Source organism: Tasmannia lanceolata, unplaced genomic scaffold, assembly GCF_043159265.1.
Source record: "Tasmannia lanceolata isolate RefF3 unplaced genomic scaffold, GAP_Taslan_0.1 ptg000019l, whole genome shotgun sequence".
In the NCBI taxonomy this organism is placed as follows: domain Eukaryota; kingdom Viridiplantae; phylum Streptophyta; class Magnoliopsida; order Canellales; family Winteraceae; genus Tasmannia; species Tasmannia lanceolata.
The window spans coordinates 3,910,340-3,938,225 of record NW_027518696.1 but is presented as its reverse complement, the minus strand read 5'-3'; the positions used below and the strand labels follow the sequence as shown (position 1 = coordinate 3,938,225).

The 27,886-nt window shown below is 38.7% G+C and overlaps 2 protein-coding genes across 4 annotated transcripts; both read left to right on the top strand.

Moving 5' to 3' along the window:
* The first annotated feature begins 433 nt into the window (after window positions 1-433).
* LOC143852724 (receptor-like cytosolic serine/threonine-protein kinase RBK2) lies at window positions 434-5,078 on the top strand. The gene is made up of 9 exons (XM_077362289.1): window positions 434-723; window positions 1,432-1,544; window positions 1,890-2,252; window positions 2,344-2,595; window positions 2,686-2,840; window positions 3,522-3,601; window positions 3,883-4,018; window positions 4,109-4,258; window positions 4,431-5,078. The coding sequence occupies exons 3-9, from the start codon at window positions 1,907-1,909 to the stop codon at window positions 4,596-4,598; spliced, it is 1,287 nt and encodes a 428-aa protein (XP_077218404.1). The 5' UTR covers window positions 434-723; window positions 1,432-1,544; window positions 1,890-1,906; the 3' UTR covers window positions 4,599-5,078.
* A 4,144-nt stretch (window positions 5,079-9,222) lies between these two features.
* LOC143853481 (autophagy-related protein 18g-like) lies at window positions 9,223-27,435 on the top strand. 3 transcript variants are annotated; one of them, XM_077363266.1, is made up of 10 exons: window positions 9,223-9,616; window positions 15,225-15,686; window positions 16,839-17,285; window positions 17,396-17,641; window positions 17,738-18,556; window positions 18,640-18,815; window positions 25,311-25,444; window positions 25,742-26,353; window positions 26,461-26,604; window positions 26,734-27,435. In XM_077363266.1, exons 1-10 carry the CDS (start codon window positions 9,446-9,448, stop codon window positions 26,736-26,738), a joined length of 3,216 nt encoding a protein of 1,071 aa, XP_077219381.1. In that variant the 5' UTR covers window positions 9,223-9,445; the 3' UTR covers window positions 26,739-27,435. The 3 variants fall into 3 exon arrangements, with proteins under 3 accessions (XP_077219381.1, XP_077219382.1, XP_077219383.1); XM_077363267.1 differs by having other exon boundaries at window positions 9,224-9,616; window positions 25,754-26,353; XM_077363268.1 differs by having other exon boundaries at window positions 9,224-9,616; window positions 26,512-26,604.
* Window positions 27,436-27,886: the final 451 nt, after the last annotated feature.

The window sequence follows — 27,886 nt, the reverse complement described above, 5'->3', positions numbered from 1 at the left end:
ATTCTCAAAACGCATCCTTCCATTTACATTGCAAATTTCCAAATTTATTTTAAGAATTCCATCCTCCCAAATTGCCCATCATTTATTATTAACATTTTAAAATTAGAACCCAAGTTGTACAATTTATTCTTGAATTACTCATGAGCTATATAGATTTTACATTTAAAACCAAAATTTACACTCCTTTTTTTTTTTGGCTAAATATAGTTGAGGCTATTGCCTTCCCATTTGGGTCTACAATTGCAGGAATTGCATGTTCAAGATTTTACACGGGATGGGAAAATCAGGAATATGTAGGCATGGTCTACCTCTCTAAAAGAGACGGGTGTACCTACCAAAGGTAAGGGGTGTAAAATTTCGGCTCTCCACGTGTCAATCATAGTGAGAAGCCCACCAATTTTGGCGCACTTTTGTAGGCACTACAGCACTAGGCACCAAAAAAAAAAACCCCGTGCAACATCCTTCAGTTGAGACAGGAACTACCTTTCTTAAGCAATATTATAATTACAAAAAAAATCAGGGTTAAAGGGAAAGACCAGTTTTTAAGCAGATAAATCGGGCTAAGACTCAATTTTGTGATTATAGAAAAGCCATAACGACCCCTATTTTAATTTCATTCCCTCTCTTATCTCCTCTACCTGTCTCATTATTTGCCTTGGCTGATTTTCATTTCTATTAAGAAATCCTGGAAGAGCTCAAAGAATTTTTAGCTTCACCTTGCAGGTATCTCTTCTTCTTTTTGAATTTTTTTTTATTATACGATTTTTGCTTCTGGGTTTGGATGTTTCGTGCTATTAAATTGATTTCTTGTTCTTTTTTTCGTAGCTAATCTATTGTTGCTTTGGTGAGTTTGTTAGTTTTCATTTTTTATTCTCTCTGATAAGTTTTTTAGCAACTTTCAATGCTCAATTTCGATGTATACAGTTTTTTCTCCTATGGAGTTTGATGGTATCATGTTATAATCCTTTGCTTTTCTTTTTTGCTCGTTTGCATTTTTCTTCACTTTTAACTTCTCAAGTTTCATTACTTGGTTCAGCTGATTTTATTTTATTTTTCATTTTTTGTGTCAGGGTCTTGCTTGTCCCTCAAAATTTAAATTTTATGTTTTTCCTTTTCTGGGCTTTCTTGAGTTTCTGTTTTTTCACACTATCTCTTCTTGGTTTTCTCTCTTTTCTAATTTCAACATGTTCTTTATTTTTTTTATTTTTTTCTGGGTATTGCTTGTTTGTTTATTTTTTTCCAGTCACAGTCTTTCATTTTTGGTCTAACATTCTCTTTTCTCTTATGGGTCTTTTCCCCTGTTTCTATGGCTTTAAGCTGTTTTGTTTGGTTCTTTCAATTATGGTTTATTTTTTCATACATTTTTCTGTTCTTAATCTCATGGGTTCTGTTCTTTTTGTGTCTTTAACTTTGTTTTTCTTTTTCCTCCAGCGAAAAAGTTACCGATTCAAGTGTCCTTAGCGGGAAAACCTCTGCTAATGGAAAGATATTCCCAGTAGAAGATAAATCTCCCGTCGTCTTTTCCATCTCTGTTTCCGCTCAAGGTAAGGTTCTATCTCTTCTCTTCTCCCTTTTTCCTCCAAAGATAAAAATTTGACACCTCTCTGTAAAATAACCAATTACTCTAAAAGCTTATTAAGCTGTTAGAGTTGGTGTTACATATTCATTTATACTTCAACACTCCCCCGCGTATGCCCTCTCCTTTCTTTTTTTTTGAGTTGCCCGTACACATGGATTTTTAATATCAACGAGTTGTTGGGTTTTGAAGGCAATAGCTCTGATACCATGTGAAACAATCAATTACTCCAAAAGTGGTGTTAATTAATCAATTATACTTCAACACTTTCGACAATGTTTGTGTTAAAATTTTCCTTTTTATATCTTCTTAGACTTGAGATCGTTAGATATGGAGAAAAAGGAAAAAGGCGATCTTGATGGATCCTCTCCGAGAGGTGTTCTCGATGATTGTATGAGAAGCTCAGAATCCGAAACAAGTTCCTCTAAAGCCAGCACCTCATATTCAGAAGCTCCGGCGAGTCCAACCGTCCCTTCTCAATGGCGTGGATTCTTCCCTTTATGGAAACACAGATCGATGAGGCGCTCGAAGCCCCACAAAAGGAATAGAAGTAACAGAGAGAACAAGACAATGGAACCAACAGTTCCCGATGAAACTGAACTCAACTGTTTCAAGCCTTGTTGGACGAACTTCACTCTCACTGAGCTCCGAGCAGCCACGAACAATTTCAGCTCTGGTTTGAATCTATTTTGAATTTGAATTTGAATTGTAATTCTATATTGTGTTCTTGGTTTGATAGACGATATATTCTCTTTTTTTTTTGTTAGAAAATGTGATTGGAAAAGGCGGTTACGCTGAAGTTTACAAGGGATGTCTGCAAGATGGGCAGCTTGTGGCAATCAAACGGCTGAGTCGAGGAACGGCAGAGGAGAGGATTGGCGATTTTTTAGCAGAGCTTGGTATTATAGTTCATATTAAGCATCCCAATTGTGCTAAGTTAATTGGATTTAGCATTGAAGGAGGAATGCACCTTGTTCTTCAGTTGTCTCCACATGGGAGCTTAGCTTCTGTACTACATGGTATGCTTATGGCTTTGGTGATCTGTTTAAAATTTGTGGGTTTTTGGATTTTATGGTTCTTCTCATTTTGATTATCTTTCTTATATTCAGGGTCAAAGAATAAATTGGATTGGAGAATCAGATTTAAAGTTGCCTTGGGAACAGCTGAGGGCCTTCGGTATCTTCACGAGAGTTGCCAGAGACGCATCATTCATAGAGATATCAAGGCTGCCAATATCTTGCTTACAGAGGATTTTGAACCTCAGGTACCTTTCTAATTGAATGAGTAATGGAATTATGTGCCAAAGCCATGATTTTCAAAGAATTTTTTGTTTCATCATTCTTTCCACCATGTAACAGTGTCAGCAAAATTGTAGACAAAGAACCAGCAATGTTGCTGCTGCTGCAGCATTATTTTTATTAGAATTCCCTTCTCAACACCCATTGATTACAAATAGAAACGTTTGGCTTCTTATTGCAATTTACTAGACAAGAGATCATATTTTGAAAATGTAGGAAGAAATCCCAACACTTTTGGGGTTTCTGTTGTTTTGTGATCAGGCTTTCTCTTCCAATATCCAACTGTTCGAAATTTGCATTTCATGAGAAGGAAGTTGAAAATTTACTTTCTGATTAATCAGTAGATTTTCAATGACCAGAGCAGGAAAACTATATCTGCTTTTAGTTTCCATTAATATAAGCAGGTGAGTTTCAGACATTGTTGGTAGTTTGTCTTGTGCAGTCAATGTAAATATTCAACTTTATTTTTTCTCTTTCATCAAATTGTTCAAAATCTACCGAACCCATGATCTGTCTCTGAACATTGGCAGTTTTTCTCAAGTTTAAATTAAAGTGACTTTTTTTTTTCTGTCTTTCGGAGTTTAATACCAGGTGTTCAACAACTCTTCCTTTGGACATAACATTTCTAGTTGATCACGTATTTTCAGATTTGCGACTTCGGCCTTGCAAAGTGGCTACCAGATCAGTGGACTCACCATACCATCTCTAAATTTGAAGGGACGTTTGGGTCAGTAAAGCATAAGACTGACATTGTAATCTGCCACATATACATCGTCTTGAGCTTTTATAGCACTTCTCTAATAATGTTTTTTTTTGGAATGACACACTTCTCTAATAATCTTACCATATTTTTTTTTTGGGAAGTTGATAGCTTTTTTGCAGAATTGTAACAGCCTCTAACAGACAATTAAGAAAGCATAAAACAAGTGTCATCATTAAAACAAGGGAGTGTGGATAGCTTAGCATCTCCCTTTGGTTCTTATATTTCTTTTTCTTGTTACCATGCAGCTATCTTGCTCCTGAGTATTTCATGCACGGCATAGTTGATGAGAAAACTGATGTCTTTGCTTTTGGGGTACTCTTGTTAGAGCTCATCACAGGACGGAAAGCGCTGAACTCTTCACAGAAAAGCCTTGTGATGTGGGTATGTTTGCTTAGATCTTCGTCTCACCTTCCAATATGGCTACATCAATTGAATGTGTGGGTTCAAAATGTTTAACCATTTCTTGTTTAGGCAAAACCTTTGCTCGAAAAGAATGACATGAGGGATCTTGTTGATCATTCTCTTGATGGTGCCTATGATTATCAGCAAATGAACCGTGTAGCATTGGCAGCTAGTTTGTGCATACAGCACTCCTCAATTCTGCGACCTCGGATGAGTCAGGTATGTTTGGGTGTAAAACAAAGAGGAAAACAAGCTTAGGAAACATGGATGAGTTATTCTTAAAAGCCAAGATTTATGCAATGTAAATGTATTATATTCCAAGTTCAAACTCAAACTATGAAGCTAAATCAGGAAAAAAATATGGGTTGATTGGTGTGGTTGTTGGATGCAGGTTTTACAGCTTCTCAGAGGTGAAGGGAATTTAGAATCAATAAAGCTAAGTCAAGGACGAATTCTTCAAAGGACCTATTCAGAAGAGCTCTTTGACATGGAAGAATACAATTCGACAAGGTATCTTAATGATCTTAGTCGCCATAGGCAGCTAGCTTTGGAGTTATGAAACCATCGATATCCATGTTGGTTGATGAACTGTTAAAGAAAGGGGAAATCTGTTGATACTATTGGAATTTTAAAACCCAACCCATTCATGTCATATACAAATATGAGATTTCTGATTAGCACTCCCACAGTAAGGACATGTATCTTGTTTAATCCAAAATTGGGAGGGCTAAATAAATACAAAAGAACAGAAAAAATTCAAACAAGGATTACAAAGTTGAATTTTTTTTCTTGTCTCGAGGCATTTCTTTATGGTGGACTAGCTCAATTTAGGTTTTTCTTGACCATTTTGTTCCAATAAAGACCTCAAATGAAGCAATCCAATGCACGATGTGACTACAGTTTCTCCATTTACATCCTTGGAAATGGACAATTCCTTTGTAAATTGAGTTCTTGCTAGAGTTTCATCAACATGGTGATTCTCCAGTTCATTGTAAAGCTGTCTATTTTCCCTTTAAGAGGTAAGCATGAAGATTGAACCTCTGAGCTCCATTTAGTACACTTTACCATCCTCAACACTTGGGCTAAGCTTGAACTTCAACCCATCCATATGCCATAAAGCGATAAAGCAATTAGATCTCTTCTGGGAGAAACTTAAACTAAGGTCTCTCAGCTGCTTTTTTTAATTATCTTTCTTGTGTGGATAGACAAGGTCTCAGTTTGTTAAAGAGACTGAACGCTACATGCTTGTTGTAGAGACTGAACTTTCTGACGTCTCAGTTTTATGTTAAACGAAACAGGCCCTTAAGTTTTCTGTGGATTTTGCCAGGTTCCTAGAATGTTTCTTCAGAATGTTTTTTTCACAAATGATCTTCTGACTTGTCACTTTGATTAGAATGTATTCATCCTAGAGTGTTACAGCATTGGATGTTTCAATTCTTGAGAGTTTTAAGGCCTAAAAAAAGTTTCAATATTTTTTACTCAAAACAGAATCTATGTGTTCCCAATTTGGTTTATCCCAATTCCTTAGAAAAGGGAAAGATACTGATTTCCATTTTGAAACCCAGTCTCCCATATTCCAATGGTAGGAGGGCCCATATTTTTTGAAAGAAAATATTACCTTCCCTATGGATAAAATCCTTCCAGGAAAGATGTCTTCAATGTGGAGGAAGTCTAAATAGTGCTGAGATTAAGAAAGTTGGAAGTGCTCCTTCTTCTTCGACACTAAACTTATCTATACTTTGTATAAAGCGACTAAGGGCCTGTCTGATTTGCTAGAAAAGAAAGTAGACAGGCCCTTAAAAGCTCTTAAGCAACTAAGGGCCTGTCTGATTTGCTAGAAAAGGAGGTAGCAAAAATATTTAAAAAGCTCTTTTTAAAGTTTTTTCATTATTTTCTTTGAAAGAGTTTTAGGCCTGAGGCAACTATATTGACACCCACAAAAAAAACAACTATGTAGATGATTCAAAAAGAAAAAGGCTCGACATGAACAACTATCGATCAGGGGACCTTCCCCTTGAGCCCCGTGCTATCAAAGAATCCTTTGGAGAAGGTGGAAGGGTGCTTGGTTTTAGCTCATGATGTCAGTACACTCATGCCCAAAAGATTGAAGGCCAAGTTTGAGAATTCATCCAAGCTCAACCAAAGAAAAAGAAAAAGGCAAAGTTTAATTCCCAAACATGGCCATATCAAGAAGGAGATCTTATCAACCCAAAAAGATTATTGCTAAAAAATTAGATGTTTACGGATAGAATTAAAGTCCTCCACCATAATTAGAAATTGAAAAGTATATGCCTTCCTGCAGAATTATTAGTTTGCCCTTCCACCATCCAATATTCTCACATGGACCATTAGGGGTGAAACAAATCTCATTGGAGTTTAGGGTTTAGGAGTGTCTAGGATTTAGTGTTTAGGGTTCAGAGTTCGAGGTTCGGGCTTCGGGTTTCCAATTGAACTCCCAAAGTCATTTATAAATCTCATTTACAGAAATATGTAACTTGGGTAGGAACAGTGAGGAAATACTTGATGGCTAAGAACATAACCTTAGATAGGAGAGAGTGGAAGAAAATGAACCATGTAGACGAACCCAACTAATATCAGGATTAGACCTAGTCAATTTGAGCTGGTGAAAAGAATATTCTGGTGGTTTGAAATAATCTCGGGTTTAAAGATTAATATGTCAAAGAGTGTAGTGGTTGGAATTAATCTTGATCTGGAGATGACGGCATCTTATTCAAGATCGTTAGGACGCCAGGCTACCTCGTTTCCCATTATGTATCTAGGCCTTCCACTCGGGTATGGAATTCCTAAAGCTGCCCAATGCGATGAAGAGAGGGTTATTAGGGACCCTCTCTTTGAAATACTTATACCTTCCTCGTAGTTCTAAAAGAGAAAGATACTACCTGGATGCCCCAAAGTCGGGTGAAGGCTGCAATGGTATTAGCTGCCTTGATTGGAGTCGATCAAAAGAACCCTTTAGGACATTATGATTAGGTCCACTTGTGTCCCACACATCCACCTAGATTAAGTATATTTGTAGCCGTTTATCAGGTAGGCCCATCTTAACAAACACACATAAGTGTACATCTATTACATGCATTGTGTTAGTTGATGGGTAACCTTCACTTTAGATGTGAAAAAGAAAACCCTCCCAAAGTGGATACAGCAAGAGGGATGTTAGAGCTACTTTTATCGATGGAAAAGAGCTCCCATCAACCTCTTCTTTTCTTTCCAAATCTCAGCTCATTATTCTTAGCAACATACCAAGTCTCCAAAACCCAAGCAAAGCCTATCGCCATTGCAAACACTTGCCAAACTTAGAGAATAGCCTATGCAACGACCACATAAAGAAATACTAACAAAGCGGGCCACTTTTAATTCCATGACTCAAATGGGCTTCTCTTAAATATTGAGAGCCCAAAAGCACATCCAAACCCATCTACCCAAGGCTCATTATAGAATGCTTGAATATGGCCCTTTCACAATGGCATAGTGGGCCCCACCTTTGATTGATCCAGACAGGCAGACAGCCCGCTTAATAGGGTTTGCTTTGGATCTCCTATACCCCAAATATCAGACTGATAAAATTAGGGATTTTTACTAATTCTTGGATGATAAAAACAGTGCTTATCTAGAGCACTTAAGGAATAAACAAAGAAAGAAAAAGATAACAATAAAAGGAGATTATGCTAATCTAATTCACTTACCTAATCTAGCCCGACTACTTAATCTAACCCGATCTTATTCTAAATGGTTTGATGTCATTCTCTAAAACAGACCAATAATCCAATCCGAATATCCACTAATACTAGATTATAAGCAACGGTTCACATTCAATGGCTGACAATACAATTATTGAATGTTATGTTTTCGCCATCAGTGTGATATTTTTGGGCCATCAGAGATCCAAAGAAAGTGCTACGAAACGAATGGTTCCGATCAATCAAAGGGAGTACTGAATGGCTTGGATTAATAATAGGAGGGACCCACTAAATCGTAGTGGGGCACCACATCCTATTACAATGAGGTCGCGCCCTAAGCCCCTCATGAAGCATTCATCAGCCTATTTATTTCTCCACAAAATGACCGGAAAACCCTCTACTCTCAAAAATAAAAAGACCCAAATACCCCTTTATAAGCCGCGAAATTTTAGTAAGTGTCACGAGATCTCCAGGTTGTTGGCGCTCTTTTCCTGAAGGACATTTTAGTAAATTTAACAAGAACTCGTGCTCTCATTTTAAACCCTCCCCACGCCACGCAAACACACGACTTCGATAAATGTCCCGTGTTAATCTTCTCTTCCCGTTTTTACTATCGTACGCCGAGTGGCGCACTACGCACCCACGTCAAAACTCATTGTCATCAAATGATATTTCCACCCCCTTTTTTTGTCTTTTAGTGAAAATAGACGCATTTCCGCTCCTTGTTTGCTGCTACCATCCATTTAACAGCCCCAAATTGGTGGTCAAAACCCAAAACTGGGAGTAAAAACTAGGCCTTTTTTTTAAACTTGGGACAGCCCTCTCTAGTGTAGAAGAACAGTCATAAGTCATAAGTCATAAATATACTCGATGGGGCTGTCCCAGGTAAAAAGAAGGGGGACAAATATATCACTTCCCAGCCTTAATTAGTTAAATCTTAATCATTACAAAGTGGGCCCCAATAGTACTTTTACCTGCTTATGTTTTTTCATTGAAAAAGTATGAGCATTCGTACGCCGAGGAACTCTTTTTCGTCTGTCTTTGGCTCTTTGCCTAACAATAAACTAACAAAAAGGGTGGAAATATCATTTCCCAGCTCCCGGCCACAAGACACAAAGAGGGGTGCGCACTTAGCCCCAAAGCGCCATTTAGCATCCCTAATCCCAGCTCCTTAAAGCGCGTTTCTTCCAGCCCACGATTTCTGTTGAAAACCGGCAGACGTACACGATAAATCTCGTTGTTTATCTCTAATTAGTCCCTGATTTTATAAAACGAAGACCACATACCATCAGACGACTAATGATTAGATAAAATTACCGAGGGCCCATTTTTCACATCAATTCCAACCAATCACAACGCGTCTGTGAATTAATTAAATTAGATCGAAGTCACCTTTCTCTCTCCTCTCCCATTGCGTGTCAGCTTTTAAAAACCCATTTTAAAAGATAATTATAAGAAACAAAGAGATTGAGAGAGAGAGAGAGAGAGAGAGAGAGAGAGAAGGGTCTAAAGAGAAATGAAGTCAAACAGGAGACACAATTTTTTGATGTGGGTGTGTCAGATTTCGGCGAGTTTGTGATCGGAAGTCGGATGGTATTACCGATCGGCGGGAGGGAGTTTCGGAGATGGATGGTGGAGGTGGAGGAGGAGGAGGGTGGGCCCCATTCTGGTGAAAAATTAAAGCAACCAAAAGGGGAAGAGGAAGAGGATGAAGAAGGGGAAAAGCAGTGGTAGAAATGGGTTGCTTCCAAATTCTTTGAAAATAATTTCTTCTTGTTTGAAGACGGTCTCGACGAATGCAACCACAGTCGTCCGATCGGCGGGGGCCACCGTTGCCGCCTCGATCTCGGTCGTTGCCTCCGATGATCAGAAAGACCAGGTTTTTAAATTTTTTTTTTTTTTTTTATGGTTTTGGGTTTTTACTGTGATGGTGATTTTTCTCTTTTGATTTGGGTGCTATGATGTAGATAGAGAATACCCAATTGGTAATTTTTTTTTTTCTAGTTAGTGATTGGATTTGATTTATTTTTTGAGGAGTGTTACTTAGGGATCTCCCTCTTTAGCTTTTTTGGTTGGTTATGTACTGGTGATGGGTTTTGGTTTGCTTGCATAAGAGATAATTTAAGTAAATATTCATATGTTTAGTACTCTTTTCATCAATCTATGCTATTGAGGATTGAACGAGCCATGTTATTCTGACGGGAATAAGAAACACCCTGTATTTTTTTATTCATCTTATTATTCTGATTATTATTAATGTGATTATTATTACTGTTATTATTGAAATTTTAGAGGTAGATAGAATGAACTAAGTTTGTGCTGTTTTCGACTTTATTGGAGTCTTGGTTGAGTACATGTAATGAAAGAGATTTCTTATTTCTATGTGCCAAGCATAAGTGTGTCGCCTAATCAAATGATTAATAGTTTAAAACCTGCATATTCTTTGGGGATGTTTTTGGCTCACAATGAAGCTAGGGTCCTGATTGAGCAACTAGTAACTTTTCCTTTGCTTTATTAAACTGAAATCTATCAAACTTTGAACCACGCTATTGGTTTTAAGGTGAGGGCATGATATCAACACCATTTGTGACGTGCCGATGGTCATGTTTCAGCAAAGGGAGCTTGTGGTGTGTGTGTGTAGAGTTGGGTATCTAATAATTAATATTGTTTGGTGGCTGCATTTTATATCATCTATTAGAATGTATTAATTACCAGATAAGTGGTGTCGATCCCTCTTTGTCCTTCCACTGCCTACTTTCTGGTGCACCAGGTTTCTGGTGACCTCTTATTGCCACTATCTGGCAGGAGTTTGGTGCTGCTCCATTTCTCCCATCTCCCCTTTCTGCCATCTCCCATTAGTGCTGCTGGCCGTTGCCACTGCCGTGCCAAAGTCCATGGCTGCTGCAGCCAACACAACAAATTCTATTGAAGAGACAGAAGAACATTTTCTATGTACCTACATACAATATGTCCTTAGATATAATGTATACTTTGAGCAACATTATTGTTCATGTGTATGTTTTTTGAATATTGTTTTCTAAGAAGGTACTTTCTTATACCTAATATCACTTAATTTTTGTATTAAGGTAAGTCACTCAATCCCTCCTTCCCTCTCCCATTATTCTCTCTTAAAAGGAGCTTTCTTTCTTTACAGTAAGGGCAGGGTGCGATTCTTTCGTCACCAGAAACTACTAGTGCCCTATAGATGAGTAATGGAGGATGGTCGTTAGGGGCTTCCCTCTGAGGGAAGTGAGCGAGCGATTGCGGTTACTACTAGTGTTAGTAATATGTGCCTTTGCACTTGTCGATGAGGCTATCTCCATTTCTGATTGTGCTAGTACATTGCCCTATAGACGAGTAATGGGGAGCGGCAACAAAGGGGTTCCCAGGTGGGAAGCTAGTGAGTGGAGTATACGGAACGAGCCATCCACAGCATCGTTTAGCCAATGGTGGTGCGAGCGGAGAGAGCGAGCTGAAAAAGAAGTGAGCCTAAGACCCACTTAATTAATAGGGCTCTAAATAAAGATAAAGTCACGCCTCACTCGATAGCAAGGCAAGTATAGCTGATAAAGTAGGAAACCCGTGAGAAAGAAACAAGCGGATTGGATTCAAACTCTTCTTCTTGGATTGAAAGTCTTCCTTCTCTAGCAAGCAGGCAAGTATAGCAACCGGATTAGGCAGGATTCAAAGAGTGCTTAAAGCTCACGAGCATAGCATTCTGTTCTGTGTCGCCAAGCCAGTGAGCGAATAGGCTTGATTTAGATACATGTGCTTTGGTGGGGTTTCTTATCTATCCTCAGCAAGTGGATTGGATTCAAACTCTTTCTTAGGCTCCTTTCGTTGGCAGCAACTTCAGCATAAATCGCAATTTGAAGAGATGAAAGGCACCTTGCCTTCGACAAATTTCATTCTTTATTTTCCCATCAGCTAGATTGCCAAACAGAAAGGGTATACTTTTCCCATCTTCCAAAAACACAATGGCATGGGAAACCCGTTGGGTGGCACAATTGCTGTCTTCCTGCAGTTCCCAGAGTTTGTTGGCGGCAATCTCATCTTGATCCGGTTATTTCAGAGATGTTTGGAGGGCCCAGCCGGTGGACATTTGTTCCTAGATCCGTTTCAATGTTTGGCGAATTCGCTGGCAAATTGATTCAACAATTTTCTGACAATATGGATATGGCACCCTCAAAAAACGATTTTAAAGTCTTGTATCAGTAGCAAAATGAGACTTTTGCAGCTTATGTTGGTTGGCGTATCGTTGCATCTACAGTGGTTCCCGGTGCAAACACAGGGGTTTACGGTTAAATCCGAAAACTCTAGGAGCTCAATGGGCATTATTCTTTATAATTAAGTAGTCAACCATGTCCCAAACAGAAAGATCAATCAGATTTAAATAAAATTGTAGCGGTGAAGATTCATAGGGGTTAGCTTAAAAATAAACCATCAAAGCATGATTCCACATGAAACATCCAATGCATAGACCAATCCCCATTAATGAGAAGAAGGAAACTAATTAGTCAAATATAGACTAAAAACCTGCATACAACCTGTCTGCTAATAAAAGATTATATCTAGGGTCCAAAAACCTAATCTATTGTGAAGAAAAATTACCCTAAACAAGTGGGAAAATGTGGGCATCAGTCAGTCCTAGGGTGAATGGGAGACTGAAAACAAGGAAATATGGCTGAAAATAACAAGGAAAAATCTCAACCAATAGCGCAGCAATCCCTACACCTCAAATACGCTTGAATGTGGTCCCAAGAGAGTGATGGAGAAGCTTGTCGGCATGATTCATACATGGGACAGCAGCAACCCCCAAGAAAATATGCGAAAGAAGGAGAAAAGGAGAGAAGAGCAAGAAGAAGAGAAGTAGAGTAGTAGAGGATAGAATGGAAGGGGGAGAAGAAGAAATAGAGAAGAAGAGATGGTGAAGCCAAAGAGGAAGGAGTGGAGAGAGAGAGAGAGAGAGAGAGAGAGAGAGAGAGAGAGAGAGAGAGAGAGAGAGAGAGAGAGAGAGAAGAAGGGGATCCGAAGACGGAAAGAGAGAAATCGAGTGAGGGAGGAGAGAAGAGAAAACGAGGGAGAGGGAGAGTGGACCTAGAGAATAAAGGGGGGGACAAAGAAAGAAGAATAGGAGAAAGAGGAAGAAAATGAGAGAGAGGAGAAGAGAAAGTGGAGAGAAAAGGGGAAGATAGAGAGAGCTCACCATGATTGTGAGAGAAAATGGGAGGAAGAGGACACCATCGGCATCGGTTTTTTTTTTTTTAATTTGGGGGGAGGGGGGGATGCTCCTTCTTGTGTATTCATTTAAACTTCAAAATAGGGTTCTTTCCTCCACCCATGTCTCTTATAGGCATTTTTTTTGGGAGGGGGGGGGGGGGGGGGGGTGCTGCTCCTTCTTGTGCATTCATTTAAACTTCAAAATAGGGTTCTTTCCTCCACCCATGTCTCTTATATAAAGAGTTATAAGAGGTGTGGGTTTTGTACTTCTAAAATAGAAAGTCCGCAATTACTATAAATAGTAATTCTGCATGTGGGTCCTATGATGATGTGGACATCCCCCTCATCTAGGCTCAAAATGATTCTAAAAATAACCATAAGTCATCAATCCAATCAAAGATAAACAATGTATCATCTAGAAAAGTAAAGATCCAACGGTTGGATCGCATCAGTTCCTGAATATTTGAAGCCGTTCGTGTGGTGATGGGATTCTTTCTTTTTATTGCACAAGTGTTAAGGCGGACCAAAACCTGCTATCCATAGCCATGGTTTTAAATTTCTACCGTAATTCGGAATTTCTAACTGAAATTTCGGGTTTCGGTCAAGACTGAAATCGAAATTGGGTAAACCTGAAACGTTACTTTATTTCGGCTGAAATTTTAAAATTTCGGTCTGAAATTTTAGGAATATCACGTAAAAAGCTGGATTTTATTCTTGTACGGGATAAAATATTAGTTTTTTTATTTCGTCAGATTTCGAACAAAATTTCGAAATTTCGGTTTCGGTGAGGTCCGAAACGCATTCCGAAACCAAAATTTAAAACCATGTCCATAGCCGAAAATAACTCTTTACTCACATTACTGTACTTATCATTAATTATCAAACTTTTGAACCCTTCGATTTGCACTTGGTGCCCAACTGTACAAAAAATCATTCTTTGGAAACGTATTCTCTTATACCTCATATCACTGGATTTTCATATTAAGTATTAGAAATAAGAGTATAAATTTTCATTATAGCTCCGTTTGGTTGCTCGGGGGTGTCCCGGAGAGTAGTGGAATATGAAGTCAAAAGAAATCAAAAGGGAGGAGACAAGCATTTTGATTCTATAATTACCTCGGAGAATAGTGTAAGTAGTATTTGGTTACACGGCATAAACTCGGAGAGTAGGAGAATAAGTAGGGGTGTCATTACCAATATAGGGAGAGAGGAGAGAGAACGAAGAGAGAGAGAGAGAGAGAGAGAGAGAGCACTAGAAAATTCAACCAAAAGTCCTTGCTTTTGGAATAATTTGGTTTAAAAGTCATAAGGAGGGGACAATGAGTCCATGTCACCAGACAAGCAATTATTACATGGGAGCCATCCCAGGGAGTGAAAGGGGAGTCCAATGCTATTTGGGCAACCAAACAAGGATTTTGTCTTACATGGCAGCTATTCTCCAACAAACTTCCTGGAAAATAAAAACCCAATGGCAACCGAACAGAGCATATAGGAACAATGTTGGTTCCTGGTCTAAGCGATATGATATAAGATATTATAAATTATTGTAGTATTAATTATTAGTGCCCCAACTGTGTGTGTGTTGTAGTGATTGAAGTGTTTGATAAGAACTAGCTTTGTGTCGTTGCATCAATAGTAGCACAGTCATTGGGATAGCATACCCTCTATTCCAATAGGATGTAGGAAGGAGCTCGAGTGGCATGCACTGGAAGCATATGGTAATCACTTCCCCCTCTCCAATTGTGATCCATTATGTGTCGTAAATATCAGAGAAATTTTAAGTGACTAGAAACATATAGTAATCACTTCCCCCTCTCCAATGGCGATCTATTATGTGTCGTAAATGTCCAACTGAGAAATTTTAAGTGAAAACAGCATTTTTTTTTGAAGGATAAGTGAAAACAAAATGGTTACGACTTATGAGAACTAGTCCTCAAAATTAGGCATAGTAATCACTTCCCTCTCTCCAACTTGCATGCACAGTAATAATTAATCATCTCTCTTAGGTTTTTGCTATTTAGCTTACTTAACATTGCTCTGTGAGTCGAGTCATTATTCTGCTAGTGTGTGCATTATGAGGCACAATACTTCCTGCATTTCTGAAAATGAGGAACCTTTTTGTTATGGAAATTACATTAATTATTCAGATTGTCTATGCTCCATGCGGTAACCTATTTCTGGTTTATGCTTTAAATTTAATGTGTTTGTGTCATATATCTGATTAACGTTACCATCATGTACTTTGTAAACTAATTTTACTCGAACAGGTGTTATGGGCTGGTTTTGACAAGATAGAATTTAGCCCATCTGCCTTCAGACATGTTCTTCTACTTGGTTACACCAATGGCTTTCAAGTGGTGGACGTTGAGGATGCATCTAACGTGCGTGAGTTGGTTTCAAAGCGTGATGGTCCAGTTGCATTTTTACAGATGCAGCCCATTCCAGTGAAGTCAGAGGCTCATGAGGGATTTATTGCATCACATCCCTTACTGTTGGTTGTTGCAGGTGATGAATCCAATAGCTCAGGGTTGGTTCATGGTGCTCATTTCAATGGACTAATAAGAGATAGTGCCAGTGATCCTCAACCAGGGAATTCTGTTCCCACTCCTACAGTCGTTCGGTTTTACTCACTAAGGTCTCACAGTTATGTGCATGTTCTGAGATTCCGATCTGCTGTATATATCATTCGTTGCAGTCCTCGAATAATAGCTGTGGCTCTTGCAGCACAAGTAAGCACACAATTGATTCATTTAGCAAACTTTGTAGCATAAGGAAGATATATTTCATTAGGGAAAAGGGAATCTAAGAGATTGCATAGGGAGCTTACCTCTGCAAACTTCCCAAAAATATGTACGGCCAACACCATAGGATGATCCAAACCGTTCATTTGGATCGCCACAATGTAATTAGGTTGTGCCCCCAAAAATCATTTCCATAGGATGTTCCTAACCCTCTGATCTATCTATTTTTATGACTACTCTTTTTGAGATTTTATATGATGTGTGGCCGTGTAAATCCGACACCATAGGATGATCCAAACCGTTTATTTGGATTGCCACAGTGTAATCAGGTGGTTCCCCAAAAATCATTTCCTTAGGATGATCCTAACCCTCTGATCTATAGAGATCTATAGAGGGACTGCACATTATGGAAACTTCTATAGATAAGAGGGTTGGGGTCATCCTATAGAAATGATTTTTGGGAAACTACCTGATTATGTTGTGGCCCATCAAATAAACGGTTTGGATCATCCGATGGTGTTGGCCGTATCGTATTTTTGGGGAGTCTGCATAGGTAAGCTCCCTATGCAAGCTCTTAGATTCCCATTTCCCATATATTTATTAGAGTAAAGGGTTCCTGCGCTCGAGCGCAGATAGCTTATTTGCGCTCGAGTGCAGGAAACAAGGGTGGGGCCACATTGTTGAGTGCTCTTAAGCATTCATTTGAAAGGCCCCATAATGGATGGGGTGTGTACCAAAAATCAGCTTCATTGGATCATCATAAGGTGTCCATTTGTGGGGGTGAAAATGGACAGATACTGTTGTCCACTAATCTGCCCATTTTTTCCCCACAAATGGACACCCTAAGATGATCCAATGAAGCTGATTTTTGTTGGACACCCTATCCATGAAAGGGCTTCCAAATGAATGCTTTGGATCCCCCAACAATGTGGGCCCACCCCTGTTTTTGCACTCGAGCGCAGATCGGCTTATCTGCGCTCAAGTGCAGGAACCCTTTACTCTATTAATTATTATTGTTATTATTATTATTATTATCATTAAAAAAATTAGCATTCAAAAAATATTTATTATTATTATTATTAACTCTGTAGATGGAGCTAGCTTTCAAGGATACTGATTGTTTCCCTTTTTCCGTGCTAGATATACTGCTTTGACGCTGTCACACTTGAGAGTAAATTCAGCGTGCTGACTTATCCCATCCCTCAGGTAGGACAAGGACTGATTGGGGTTAACATTGGTTATGGTCCAATGGCTGTGGGTCCAAGGTGGTTAGCTTATGCTTCCAACAATCCTCCACAGTCAAACACAGGCCGTCTAAGTCCACAGAATCTTACTCCCTCTCCAGGTGTTAGTCCATCAACTTCACCTGGTAGTGGGAACTTGGTAGCTCGTTATGCAGTGGAGTCTAGTAAACAGTTAGCTGCTGGAATAATTAATCTGGGTGACATGGGATACAAAACTTTATCTAAATATTGCCAAGAGCTTCTACCTGATGGTTCTAACTCTCCTGTATCATCAAATTCAAGCTGGAAAGTTGGTAGAGTTACATCGGCAGGGCATCCAAATGAAACAGATAATGCTGGGATGGTTAGTTCAACGAGGATCAAATTATTTGATCTTCACAGATATGTTTCTTTGCTTTTCTTCTTCTTATAAATACATTAAATTATTTTACCTTTAAAATGCTTATTTTCCAGGTGATTGTTAAAGATTTTGTTTCAAAAGCCATTATTTCACAGTTTAGAGGTCATACAAGTCCAATATCTGCACTTTGTTTTGATCCAAGCGGCACCCTTTTGGTTACTGCCTCTATACATGGCAACAATATAAATGTCTTTCGCATTATGCCGTCCCGTGTGCAAAATGGTTCGAGTTCTATGCGTTATGACTGGAGTTCATCTCATGTGCACCTTTACAAGCTTTATCGTGGACTAACAACAGCCGTAAGCCACTAATACTTATTTATCTGATGCCTATTCTTATTCTTACTCTTTTTGGTTCATGCTCATTTGTTCCTATGCCTCTTGTTTTGATAACAGGTCATACAGGACATCTGTTTTAGTCATTGTAGCCAGTTTATATCGATTGTTTCATCCAGGGGAACATGTCATATTTTTTTATTATCCCCCTTTGGTGGTGATGTTGGTCTTGAAACACAAAATTTTCATAGTGGTGGCTCACTCCTACCAAATCTGTCATTACCTTGGTGGTCAACTTCAACTTGCATGATAAATCAGCAATCTCCTCCACCTCCGCCACCTGTAACACTCTCGGTAGTGGGAAGGATAAAAAATGCTAACGGGTGGCTTAATACCGTTAGCAGTGCCACGGCTTCTGCAACTGGAAAGGTGTCTGTGCCTTCCGGTGCTGTTGCTGCCGTGTTCCACAATTCAGTTTATCACAATCACCATCCAACTCACTTGAAATCCAATTCATTGGAGCATCTATTAGTTTACTCTCCATCTGCCCATGTGATACAGCACAATCTTTTGCCTTCTTTGGGAATTGCGTCATGTGATAGCAATTCAAGAAGTGGGTTTTGTCCTTCGGGGCCTGTTCAAGATGAGGAACTACGGGTGAATGCTGAGACTGTTCAGTGGTGGGATGCTTGTCGAAGATCAAATTGGCCAGAAAGGGAGGAAAGTCTTACAAACATTGCCTTTGATAGATCAGAAAATGGAGAGATAGTCATGGACATCTCTGATTGTGAAGACAATTATACGAAAGACTTGAAATTATTTAACAATACTACGGCAGGCAAAAATATGGTGAAAACCCATGAAAGGCACAACTGGTATCTCTCCAATGCTGAAGTGCAGATAAACCCAGGGGGGATACAAATATGGCAGAAATCTAAGGTACTCATCGTGACTTAAGTTGTAAGATGTCTCAGTGTATCATAATGCTCATTCTGGATAGATTTCTTTTAATTTTATGCCAGATCTACTTCTATATGATGATTCCTTCGAAGGCTAGTGGGATGCAGTTTGGTAATGATGGCCCTGGTGGAGAGACTGAAATTGAAAAGCTCCCAGTTCAGGAGATTGAAATACGGCAAAAGGATTTATTGCCCGTTTTTGAGCATTTTCATAGCACCCAATCAGTTTGGAATGACAGGTAATGGTTTTACTTTATCCATAGTTTCTCTCAAGTTTGTGACTGTTTTCTAATATTTTATAATAGTTCTCTTGTAATGGGATCTGGAGATCTTTATCTTGTTGAAATTTTGATGTAGACTATTCTGGTTAGGATGTATGTTTGATTTATAACTGTAGAATTGGTTTGTGATCCTCATCGGGTGCTTTGATGTTCGTGATCGAAACATATTGAATCTGCAATGTAGATGTTTGTTGATACAGATCGGACAATGATATACTTCCAAAAGTGTTATTTTCATTCAACCTCTGTTTGAAAAATAAGTTGCATCATGAAAATGTTTCAAATATCTATGGTTAAAAGGGCGAGATTTACAAAAAAAATTTAAACCGAAAAATGGAATTTACTCTCATCTAGCTTCCAGTTATTATTTTCAATGACCTTGAATCTTTAATTTTTGTGTGGTTTATTTTAAATGTCCTCTGACCAAGTTCATATAAAAATTAAAAAAACCCAGAAAATTTTAGAAGAACATTACAACCTGAAGTAATGTTGTATATTTATAGGGGTTGGCCATCTCGGTTCTCCCTTTCATTTGGAATGAAAAATTGCTACCATTTAACAAAAAAATAAAATAAAATAAAACATTACAACTTGAAGTAACTAATAAACTCTCATTTTACCAGATAAACCATCTATCGAAACAAATTAGTTTCAAATTGACTCTTGTTTAGTGTAGTTAATATCACAAAGCATGGAACCAAACATAAATAGGCAAATACAACTATAAGAAACTAATTCTTGTAGAAGCCGCTGAAGCTGATGAAGAAGGGAGGGGAGGAGAAGAAGCAAAGAAAGAAAGGATAGAAATTTGTAAATAACCTCAAACATGGATTTTTTTTTGGGTTGCGGGGGGTTGGGTTGTGGTTTGTTACAGCTCAATATCAGAGTTCATTTCTTTTAGGCTACGTTTGGATGCCTCATGTTTTTGGAATTGAAATACATCAATCATCCTCATGCTCATGTTGTACGGGAGAGGGAGGGAGGGAAGGACGTCTTACTGTTGCTGCAGCAAGGTCGAGGAGCAGCGAGGGTGAAGGTAATTGCCACAAATATGGATTTCCAAATAATGTATTGCAGAAAAGATTTGAAAATCAGATTTTTTTTTTCACTGTTGTAGCTGATTTGAAAATCGAAGGATCCGATCCAGTTTCAAATCTCAACTGCAAATGTGAGAAATCCAAATCTAAATCTTGTGGGTATCCAAACGTGGCCCTAGTGAATTCAACGATACTTTGTTATGTCTGTCTTCTCATATCTTCGATGGTAGGAGCAATGGGCTGGTAGTGATCCATCTCTTCCCATTTGCTTTTGAGAATATTGCTACATTCCATGACAGACATGTCTGAATAAGATTTTCAATGTCTTGGTGTAGCTGATACAGTGTAGCAATATCATGTTTATGGTAGTATGTTTGGGCTACAGTATCCCATATATGCAAGAACATTAAGCCTCTGCTAATGTTGGGTTGCATAGGCCATAGAGTGTAACATCCATGACATTACCATCAGGTTCTCTTATTCTCATCTCTCATAGTTTAAATTATCTTCCTTAGGTTATTTTATCAGTTCATTTATGTAGCCCAATACAGATTTGCACCCGTTAAGCATCCTGGTAATTATGAATGCTTGAGATAATTTGACCCATCCAATCTGATGGCCGTGTTATGGCCTCCTGGGCAGTCCATCTGACTATGGCTCTGATACGAGCTTGGATTGGTCACCGAACTAACTGATGACGTACATTCAGACATGACGTATATTCGGACATGATCCAATCTTATTTCATCAACCAACTACACTTTGCAACTTTCAAATTGATTTGACTTGTGCCAAACCATTTTTTGATGAAAAAATCATGAAAAACAGCCTTATTCTACAATTGAAATGCCCTCTAACAATCTCTTCCATCACATTCAATTCCTGTCCAAACAAACTCAAAAAACATCCAAAGCTATCATCATAAAAATTGATTATATAAAATGGAATTCCCCTTAAAAAAATCCCTTTTCGAGGGAGATCAAATCAGATTAGTCTAGATTTATCCTTCAAAATTTCAGAAACTTGAGATATTTATATCTCCGTAATTTCTCTTCAAAACAGTCCAAAAATTAGAGCAAACTTTTTTATAAATACCTCAGTATTTGATGTACATCAACCAATCATCACACAATTAAAATCTGGTCGAAGATGTGTCGTATGACTGATAAGGTCAGCCGTATGGCCTAGAGACTAGAGAAGATATGGTTTTATACTTTTATCCTCATCAGTCCAAGTAACTTCCCTCTTGACTTCTTGATGTTGATCAAATGAGAAAAAGAATTAGATTTGGGATTCATTAGATCTACACTCGCTTTGTTACCCTTAGGGGTGCGACTCGGGTCTGGTGGGTCGGGTTTTCCAAAACCCTACCCTACCCGAGAATTATCTCGGGTCGGGTTGGGTCTAATTTTTTACAAGAAAACCCGAGATTCGTATACCCGACCTTAGTCAAGATAGTTTCTTGGGTCGGGTTGGGTTTTCATTTTTTAGCATAGGATAGTGGCTAATTTTAAAGATTGTAGGAAAAAAAAAAACTTCACACCAAAAATCTCTAAATTTATGTCATCTAGTGTATAAATTTAAGGACACTATATTTTCACAATAACAGACATGATCACCTCAATGAAATTGTATCAATATATTGGAAAATAATTTGCTATGTTATTCAAGAGATATATAAGAACGTCACAGTACACCCATATGAGTCGGGTCGGTTTTCGGGTTTTTTTTCTTTAAACCTGGCCCAACCCAAGATTGAGTCGGGGTTTCCAATTTAAAACTCGAACCTACCCAAGACCCATGATTTCTAAACCCGAACCATGTTATGTTCAAGGTTGGATCCATGTGGGTCGGGTAACACACGACCCAAGTTGCAGCCCTAGATACCATGTAGTAACCAAGGAAGATAGGGAAGAAGGAGCGAAAACATAGAAAGGAAGAAAGAGAGAAGACTGAAATTTCTTGGAATTGATGTTGTTCCTTTCGTGGGGCGATGCCCTATTTATTCACTTGAGTGATATGAAACAAAATCATAGCGATGCCCTTATTACATAAATGACCAATATAAGTGTAAAGACTTAAGTGGCAATGACACAGAAACAAGTGACCGATGTATCTTTCAATAACTTTTAGGTTTTCAACTTTTTCAAATGTGCTCAAGTTTGAAGTCTTAAAACAATGAGTCAGTCTTGGTCCTAGAAATCTTCCCTTTCATCTCATCATATCAATCTGGGCAAGTCCCATGCCCTCTAGATCATTGGCATCCATACAGTGTAAAAGCATGTAGAGGTGTTGTGTGTTGTTGCTGACAGTTGTAGCCTGTTTTCACTTTTGAATAGAAACATCTCACTAAGCCAAGCATGGAGGCATCTAGTGGTGCATCTGTTTGTGTTAGTGGTCCTAGTTACATAAGTGCTCAAGATAATATCTGATCACCTTCTACATAATAATACTAGCTTGATGATGAATTCGGGATTATTCTATTTGCATGTCAGCTGTTTCTAGAATGCAAAGATCTAGTGGCTTTTTTAAATGTTATGCTCATAATATGAACTTATTATGCTCCTTAATTTTCCTTGATGTTTTGAGACAAAAGCACTAGTTGAGACAACTTGTTTGACGAAGCACACGTTTGATGAAGTGATATTTAGTTTAATTTTCCTTAATATTTTAAGACAAAGCACAAGTTTGATGTAGGGATAAGATTTCGAGTTTATTTGGGTGAAAGAATAAAATTCTGGTCTCGCAAATGGTGTGGAGATAGTCTCATTGGTCTTGGCCGTCAGGCTTGAAAGTGTAAGAGCGCTTTCTCATCGGGAATCGCCTGACTGTGGAGTCCAATGTCATTAAAAGGAAAAGAAAAACCAGTAGTGAAGAATCTTACCCAGATTTCGGTCGTGATTTCTTACCGAATTTTTTCCGTGATTATACAAGATTTCGGTTGAAATTGCATTCTGAAACCGAAATGTTCTTTTCACTGATGACCGAAACTGAAATTTAAAACCTTAGTTGAGGGTAAAGAAGCATTTGTGAAGGATTGTTGTGAGAAAGAGGAGAATATCATTTCTTGGAAAATCAATTTTAGAAGGACCTTCTTTGACAAAGAATTGTATAGGGTGGCTTGCCTACTAGAAATGCTAGAAGCCTACTATATTAAGAAGTTTGGTGTAGACAAAGGGTTTGGATCATGGAAGCAGGATTCTTCCCTTGGAGCCTTCGATTCCCGTTTCGATTCCCGCTTTCGATTCCCGCTCTGGCAACCTTGAGTAGGATTTTTTCCTGGGAGCCTTCGATTCCTGTTTTGATTCCCGCTTTCTATTCCCGATCTGGCAACCTTGGTTTGGATCTGGTGCTCTTCCAAGATATTTAGCGTCCATTCATTTTACTATCAGATTGTAGATAGCCCTGCTCCCTCAGTTCTAGATAAAGTGTGGATCATTCCCACCCTGCCCTGAGTTTGTGCTTTTGGATGTTTGTGCTTTTGGATGGACATCAGTTCGAGACAGAATCCTAACAGTAAATCACCTTCGCAATCAACAAATGCTAATCATTGACCACTGCGCTCTATGCGCGGAAGCATGAGAGTTAGTGACCATATGTTCCTCCACTGTAGATTAGCAAGGTATGTGTGGAGTGGAGTCCTTAGTAGATTTGTATGTCATGGATGTTCCCTGTCACGCTCGCCGATCTTTTGGAAAGTTGGTCCTTCAGTCCTCGGCGAAAAAAGGAAGATTTCTTCAGAATGTGGTAGTGCTAGCCGCTATTTGGGTTCTATGGAAGGAGAGAAATGCCTAAGTTTTTAGAGGCTTGGTAAGGCCCTCAATTTATCTTCTCGAAAGTGATCGCCCTTACGTTATCCTAGGTAAGGACCTTTCCGTCCTCAAATTCATCTCAGCACATGACCTTTGGCGTGATTGGAGGGAGTTTTGTTTCAATGGTGAGCAAAGGGAGTCCATCATCCAAGGTTGCGAGCCCCTTGGACCTGGCTAGCTAAAGCTAAATTTTGATGGGTCTAGCATGGGGAAACCTGGTCCAATGGGAGTTGGAGGGGTTTTAATAAATAAGAGTGGTTCGACGAGATGGGCCTTCTCGGGCCTCATTGGGATTGCAGATTCAAATGAGGAGGAGATTAGAGCGGCGCTACATGGTATTAGGATCATTGAAACTATCCTCCTAGATCGACAAGATTGCAGGTTCAAATGAGGCGGAGTTTAGAGCGGGAAATAAGGTATCGGGATCATTGAACCTATCCTCCTAGATTGACTGGTAGTGGAAGGAGATTCTCTCAATGTTATCATCTGAGGGTTGAAGGGATCTCTCTCTCACCCTTAGCGATTTGATCATTGGATCGATGGGATAATGGACCATGTAGCCTGATCATCCATGTCTTTCGAGCATGTTAGAAGATCGGCTGACGGTGATGCTGATAGGTTATCCCTTATAGGGGTTCCTAGAGAGTAGGGAGCACTTAGAGCTCTTTGATTTTCTTCTCCCTTAGGGTCATTTGTCATGTATTTTCATTCTGACACGAGTTCTCATACCGTACTGACATCTTCTCCTCTTATATTCCCTTTTCTTTCTAAATGAATTTTTTTATCATTAAAAAGATTCCTTGATGTTATTTTATTTATTCATTTTTTTAATGGTTTAAAATTTTTCCATTATCGGGATTTGAACCCAGGTATTATTTTATTTTTTCTTATAGCTTTGTTTTGTGTTGTTAAGCAGTATGGACCAGGGATCTACATTGCCTAATTTTTTTCCTTGTCTGTGGAGACTAGCAAAATTTAATGATGAGATTAGATATAGGATTTTTCTTGTACTCTTATCCCCAAAAGTGCTAATGATTTGGCTGATTGTGTAGCCAAATCGGGTGCGTCTATAGGATATCCTTTTTTTTGGGGCAGTATGTCCACTTGTAATCTTCTCTTATATTTATCCAAGTCGTCTTCATAAAAAAAAAAGGGTTATCAAGGAACCCTTCTATTTGGTTAGTCAAACTTTTAAGGGTTTTGTCTGATTACCCTTGGAGCTCTTTTGTCTATTTATTCTTGTAGTTCTATTTGAAGTCTCCAGCTTCTCATTAGCACATCCTTTCCCTTTCTTTCCTTCTTTTTATTTTTTTCTGAATTCATTGTATTCTTTCAACTTTGTTAATTACTCTAGCAGATGTTTCCTTACAACAAACTATTCATCTGTATCATTAATTGTTATGTGAAGTTTATCTGTGAATTTTCATATTGCTAATATGGATCATCAATTCATCATCTAACGTAATGGTGTAAAAGAAAAAAAACTCTAATGTGAATAGATAATTTTCTTTTCACTTCTTTTTACACACTTCATTTCACTGCCACTTGCTTATAAAACTATAAACACATTTTATTGAGTTATTGTGGATTTAATATTTGTGCAGGGGCCTCGTTGGAGAAAGATATCCGAGTGCTTCATCTTGTTTAACTCACCAAACTAAAGACAAATTCATGGAAGAGACTGTTAATATGCACTCTAAGTCTGCTTCATCTGGATCACTAGATGGCTCAGATATTGGTAAGAGCAGCAATGAATTTAAACATGTGTCACTCACATTCAGATATTGGTAAGAGCAGCAATGAATTTAAACATGTATCACTCACATCTTTTGTGAGTATCAACTCAAAAGCAGTTATGTTTAGGTTGCTTTGTTTGGGGCCTGGTACAGTATATGTGTGCATTGTGGAAATCAAGTTAAACAGGCAGTTGTGACAGTTTCCCTAATCTTGTTATTGACTCAAGCGCACTCATGTGTTTTATTTCCTTGCCACAAGTTTTGTAACCCGAAACACAAAACACCTTACGCTTTTTTAGTCTCTGCATCAGGGTCGTCAAGAACAGCTGAGAATTTGCTTCATTTGGATCGAAGAAGTTCAGGGACAGCTTATGGAACCATTGGATTGCAGCAAACGGAAAAGCTGATTCCTAACGGAACTGGACAGAGCTCAGTTCTTGTGGGTCATCTTGTGAAAGACAGAGATGGACCAAGAAAAAACTCCTCTGACCCAGATTGTGTTTCTTTTCTTTCTGAACATTCTAACAAGGGCGGCGGTTGTATTATAAATTATTTATCGTCTTTAGGGAGTAACTCACTTTCTGTTGGAGGACCTGTTGGCAAGGGTGCTCTCTCTTCAAATGATGGTGTGAGCTGTGAAGTCTCAAACACATCTAGCATTAACCATTCTTCTTCTAGTCCGAATATTCGTGCAGAGGAGACCGGACTCGCAGACCAACATAATCCACTGGACTTTGTGCAATATTTCCATGAAGGGTATTGTAAAGTATCAGAGCTCGATGATTGCCGTGACCTGACTGAAGTTGTTACTGATGCAGACAGCAGCAGCAGCCACTGCGGGAGAGAAAAACCCGAGGACGACGGGGACAATGATGACATGCTCGGGGGTGTCTTTGCCTTTTGTGAAGAAGGTAAACACCCAGAACTAATACTTTCATTTGAAAAAGAAAGAAAAAAATAATTGCTAAAAAATACTAATACTTTCATTTACTTTTTTTTATTGTGTCCCTTAATAAAGTATCAGAGCTCGTTGATTGCCGTGATCTGACTGAAGTTGTTACTGATGCAGACAGCAGCAGCAGCCACTGCGGGAGAGAAAAACCCGAGGACGACGGGGACAATGATGACATCCTCGGGGGCGTTTTTGCCTTTTGTGAAGAAGGTAAACACCCAGAACTAATACTTTCATTCGAAAAAAAAAAAAGAGAAAAAAAACTAATACTTTCATTTGCTTTTTTTTATTGTGTCCCTTAATATATGGTTTTCTAGCTTATGATTCTTTGTGGGTCAGGTTGATTGTTGCTTGGGGATCCCACGTAAATGCTAAGCTCATGCCACCTCTCACCATTTCCATTTTTAAATCATGCAACACGGTTGGTTTTTATAAACTTGGTCTCCTTTGGAATAAAGGTCCAAGGGAAGGGTTTCTATAGAGCACCTTTGGTGGACAGTACAAGCTTTATGAGTGGAGTTCTCCTTGTCCTGCACTGCTTTTAGGCATTTGATAGGAGAAAAAGAGGAACAAGAAAAAAAGGTTTACCAAGACCTACAGTACAAGGACCTACAGTTCAATACAAAGGAGAAGAGACTGACATGTAAACACGATCAAGAGCCAGCCCCCCTTCCCTCCCTCTTTCTCATGTACATGTTGTCGATGGAAATTCATGATTCATGGGCTACCTTTAGATATGAGGAAGTACTCTTGGTATATAGGCAGGGTTGGGTTTGCATTCCCTATCAGGAGTTGGGGCTTTCTATCATGTCTGGTGGTTGTACAGACAAATTTCAGTTTGAATAGCTTCTTCTTCTTCACTAAGTTGATTGGCAGTGACTTTTCGTTACTATGAATGAAATTGGTTCTGTCATAATTGTGGTGTTATGTGTAGACATATCAATAACAAGACTGTATCAGGATATTATTCTCCCCGAAAAAATGATAAAAGATTATGCAATAGTTGCATCCCATCAATAATATCCAGTTCAGTTGTGTTTACACCAATTATCCTAGAAAGTCCCTGCTGATATGCAAATTTGAAACCCCTAGTTAATTTGATTTAGCTCTAGCTTCCATGCTATCATGCACTAGATAGAAAATTTGCAATTCAAAGTTTGTTTAGGGAGCCTCCTACTCTTACAAACACATTCACTGGTTTCCACAGAGAATCCTAACATCCAATGAGAGTTTCTAACGTAGGTACCAAAGCAAAGGGTAGAAAGATAACCCCTTATATTGTAAGGAGCTGCTATTGCGACTCTTGCTTTCTAGAATGATATCAGCTGGCCTAGACTCAGGAGAATGGTGCTGGTCAAGTTGATAATTGAACTGGTTGATGTTTAGCATGTTATGGAGGGTTTCTTCAAGTACTTGAAAAGATCCCAACACTTTTTTCCTGCTTGAGCTTGGGATTCCTCTGCTGATTACCCAAGCAAAATTAAGCAGTGTG

What these genes read in the sequence shown, in the direction of transcription:
- LOC143852724 (XM_077362289.1), top strand. Translation starts at nt 1,907, where the DNA reads ATGGAGAAAAAGGAAAAAGGCGATCTTGATGGATCCTCTCCGAGAGGT. An exon ending in CAGAGGATTTTGAACCTCAG is followed by an intron (nt 2,841 to 3,521) that starts GTACCTTTCTAA and finishes ACGTATTTTCAG; the next exon opens with ATTTGCGACTTCGGCCTTGC. An exon ending in TGCGACCTCGGATGAGTCAG is followed by an intron (nt 4,259 to 4,430) that starts GTATGTTTGGGT and finishes TGTTGGATGCAG; the next exon opens with GTTTTACAGCTTCTCAGAGG.
- LOC143853481 (XM_077363266.1), top strand. Translation starts at nt 9,446, where the DNA reads ATGAAGAAGGGGAAAAGCAGTGGTAGAAATGGGTTGCTTCCAAATTCT. An exon ending in CCGATGATCAGAAAGACCAG is followed by an intron (nt 9,617 to 15,224) that starts GTTTTTAAATTT and finishes TTACTCGAACAG; the next exon opens with GTGTTATGGGCTGGTTTTGA. An exon ending in CAATCAGTTTGGAATGACAG is followed by an intron (nt 18,816 to 25,310) that starts GTAATGGTTTTA and finishes ATATTTGTGCAG; the next exon opens with GGGCCTCGTTGGAGAAAGAT.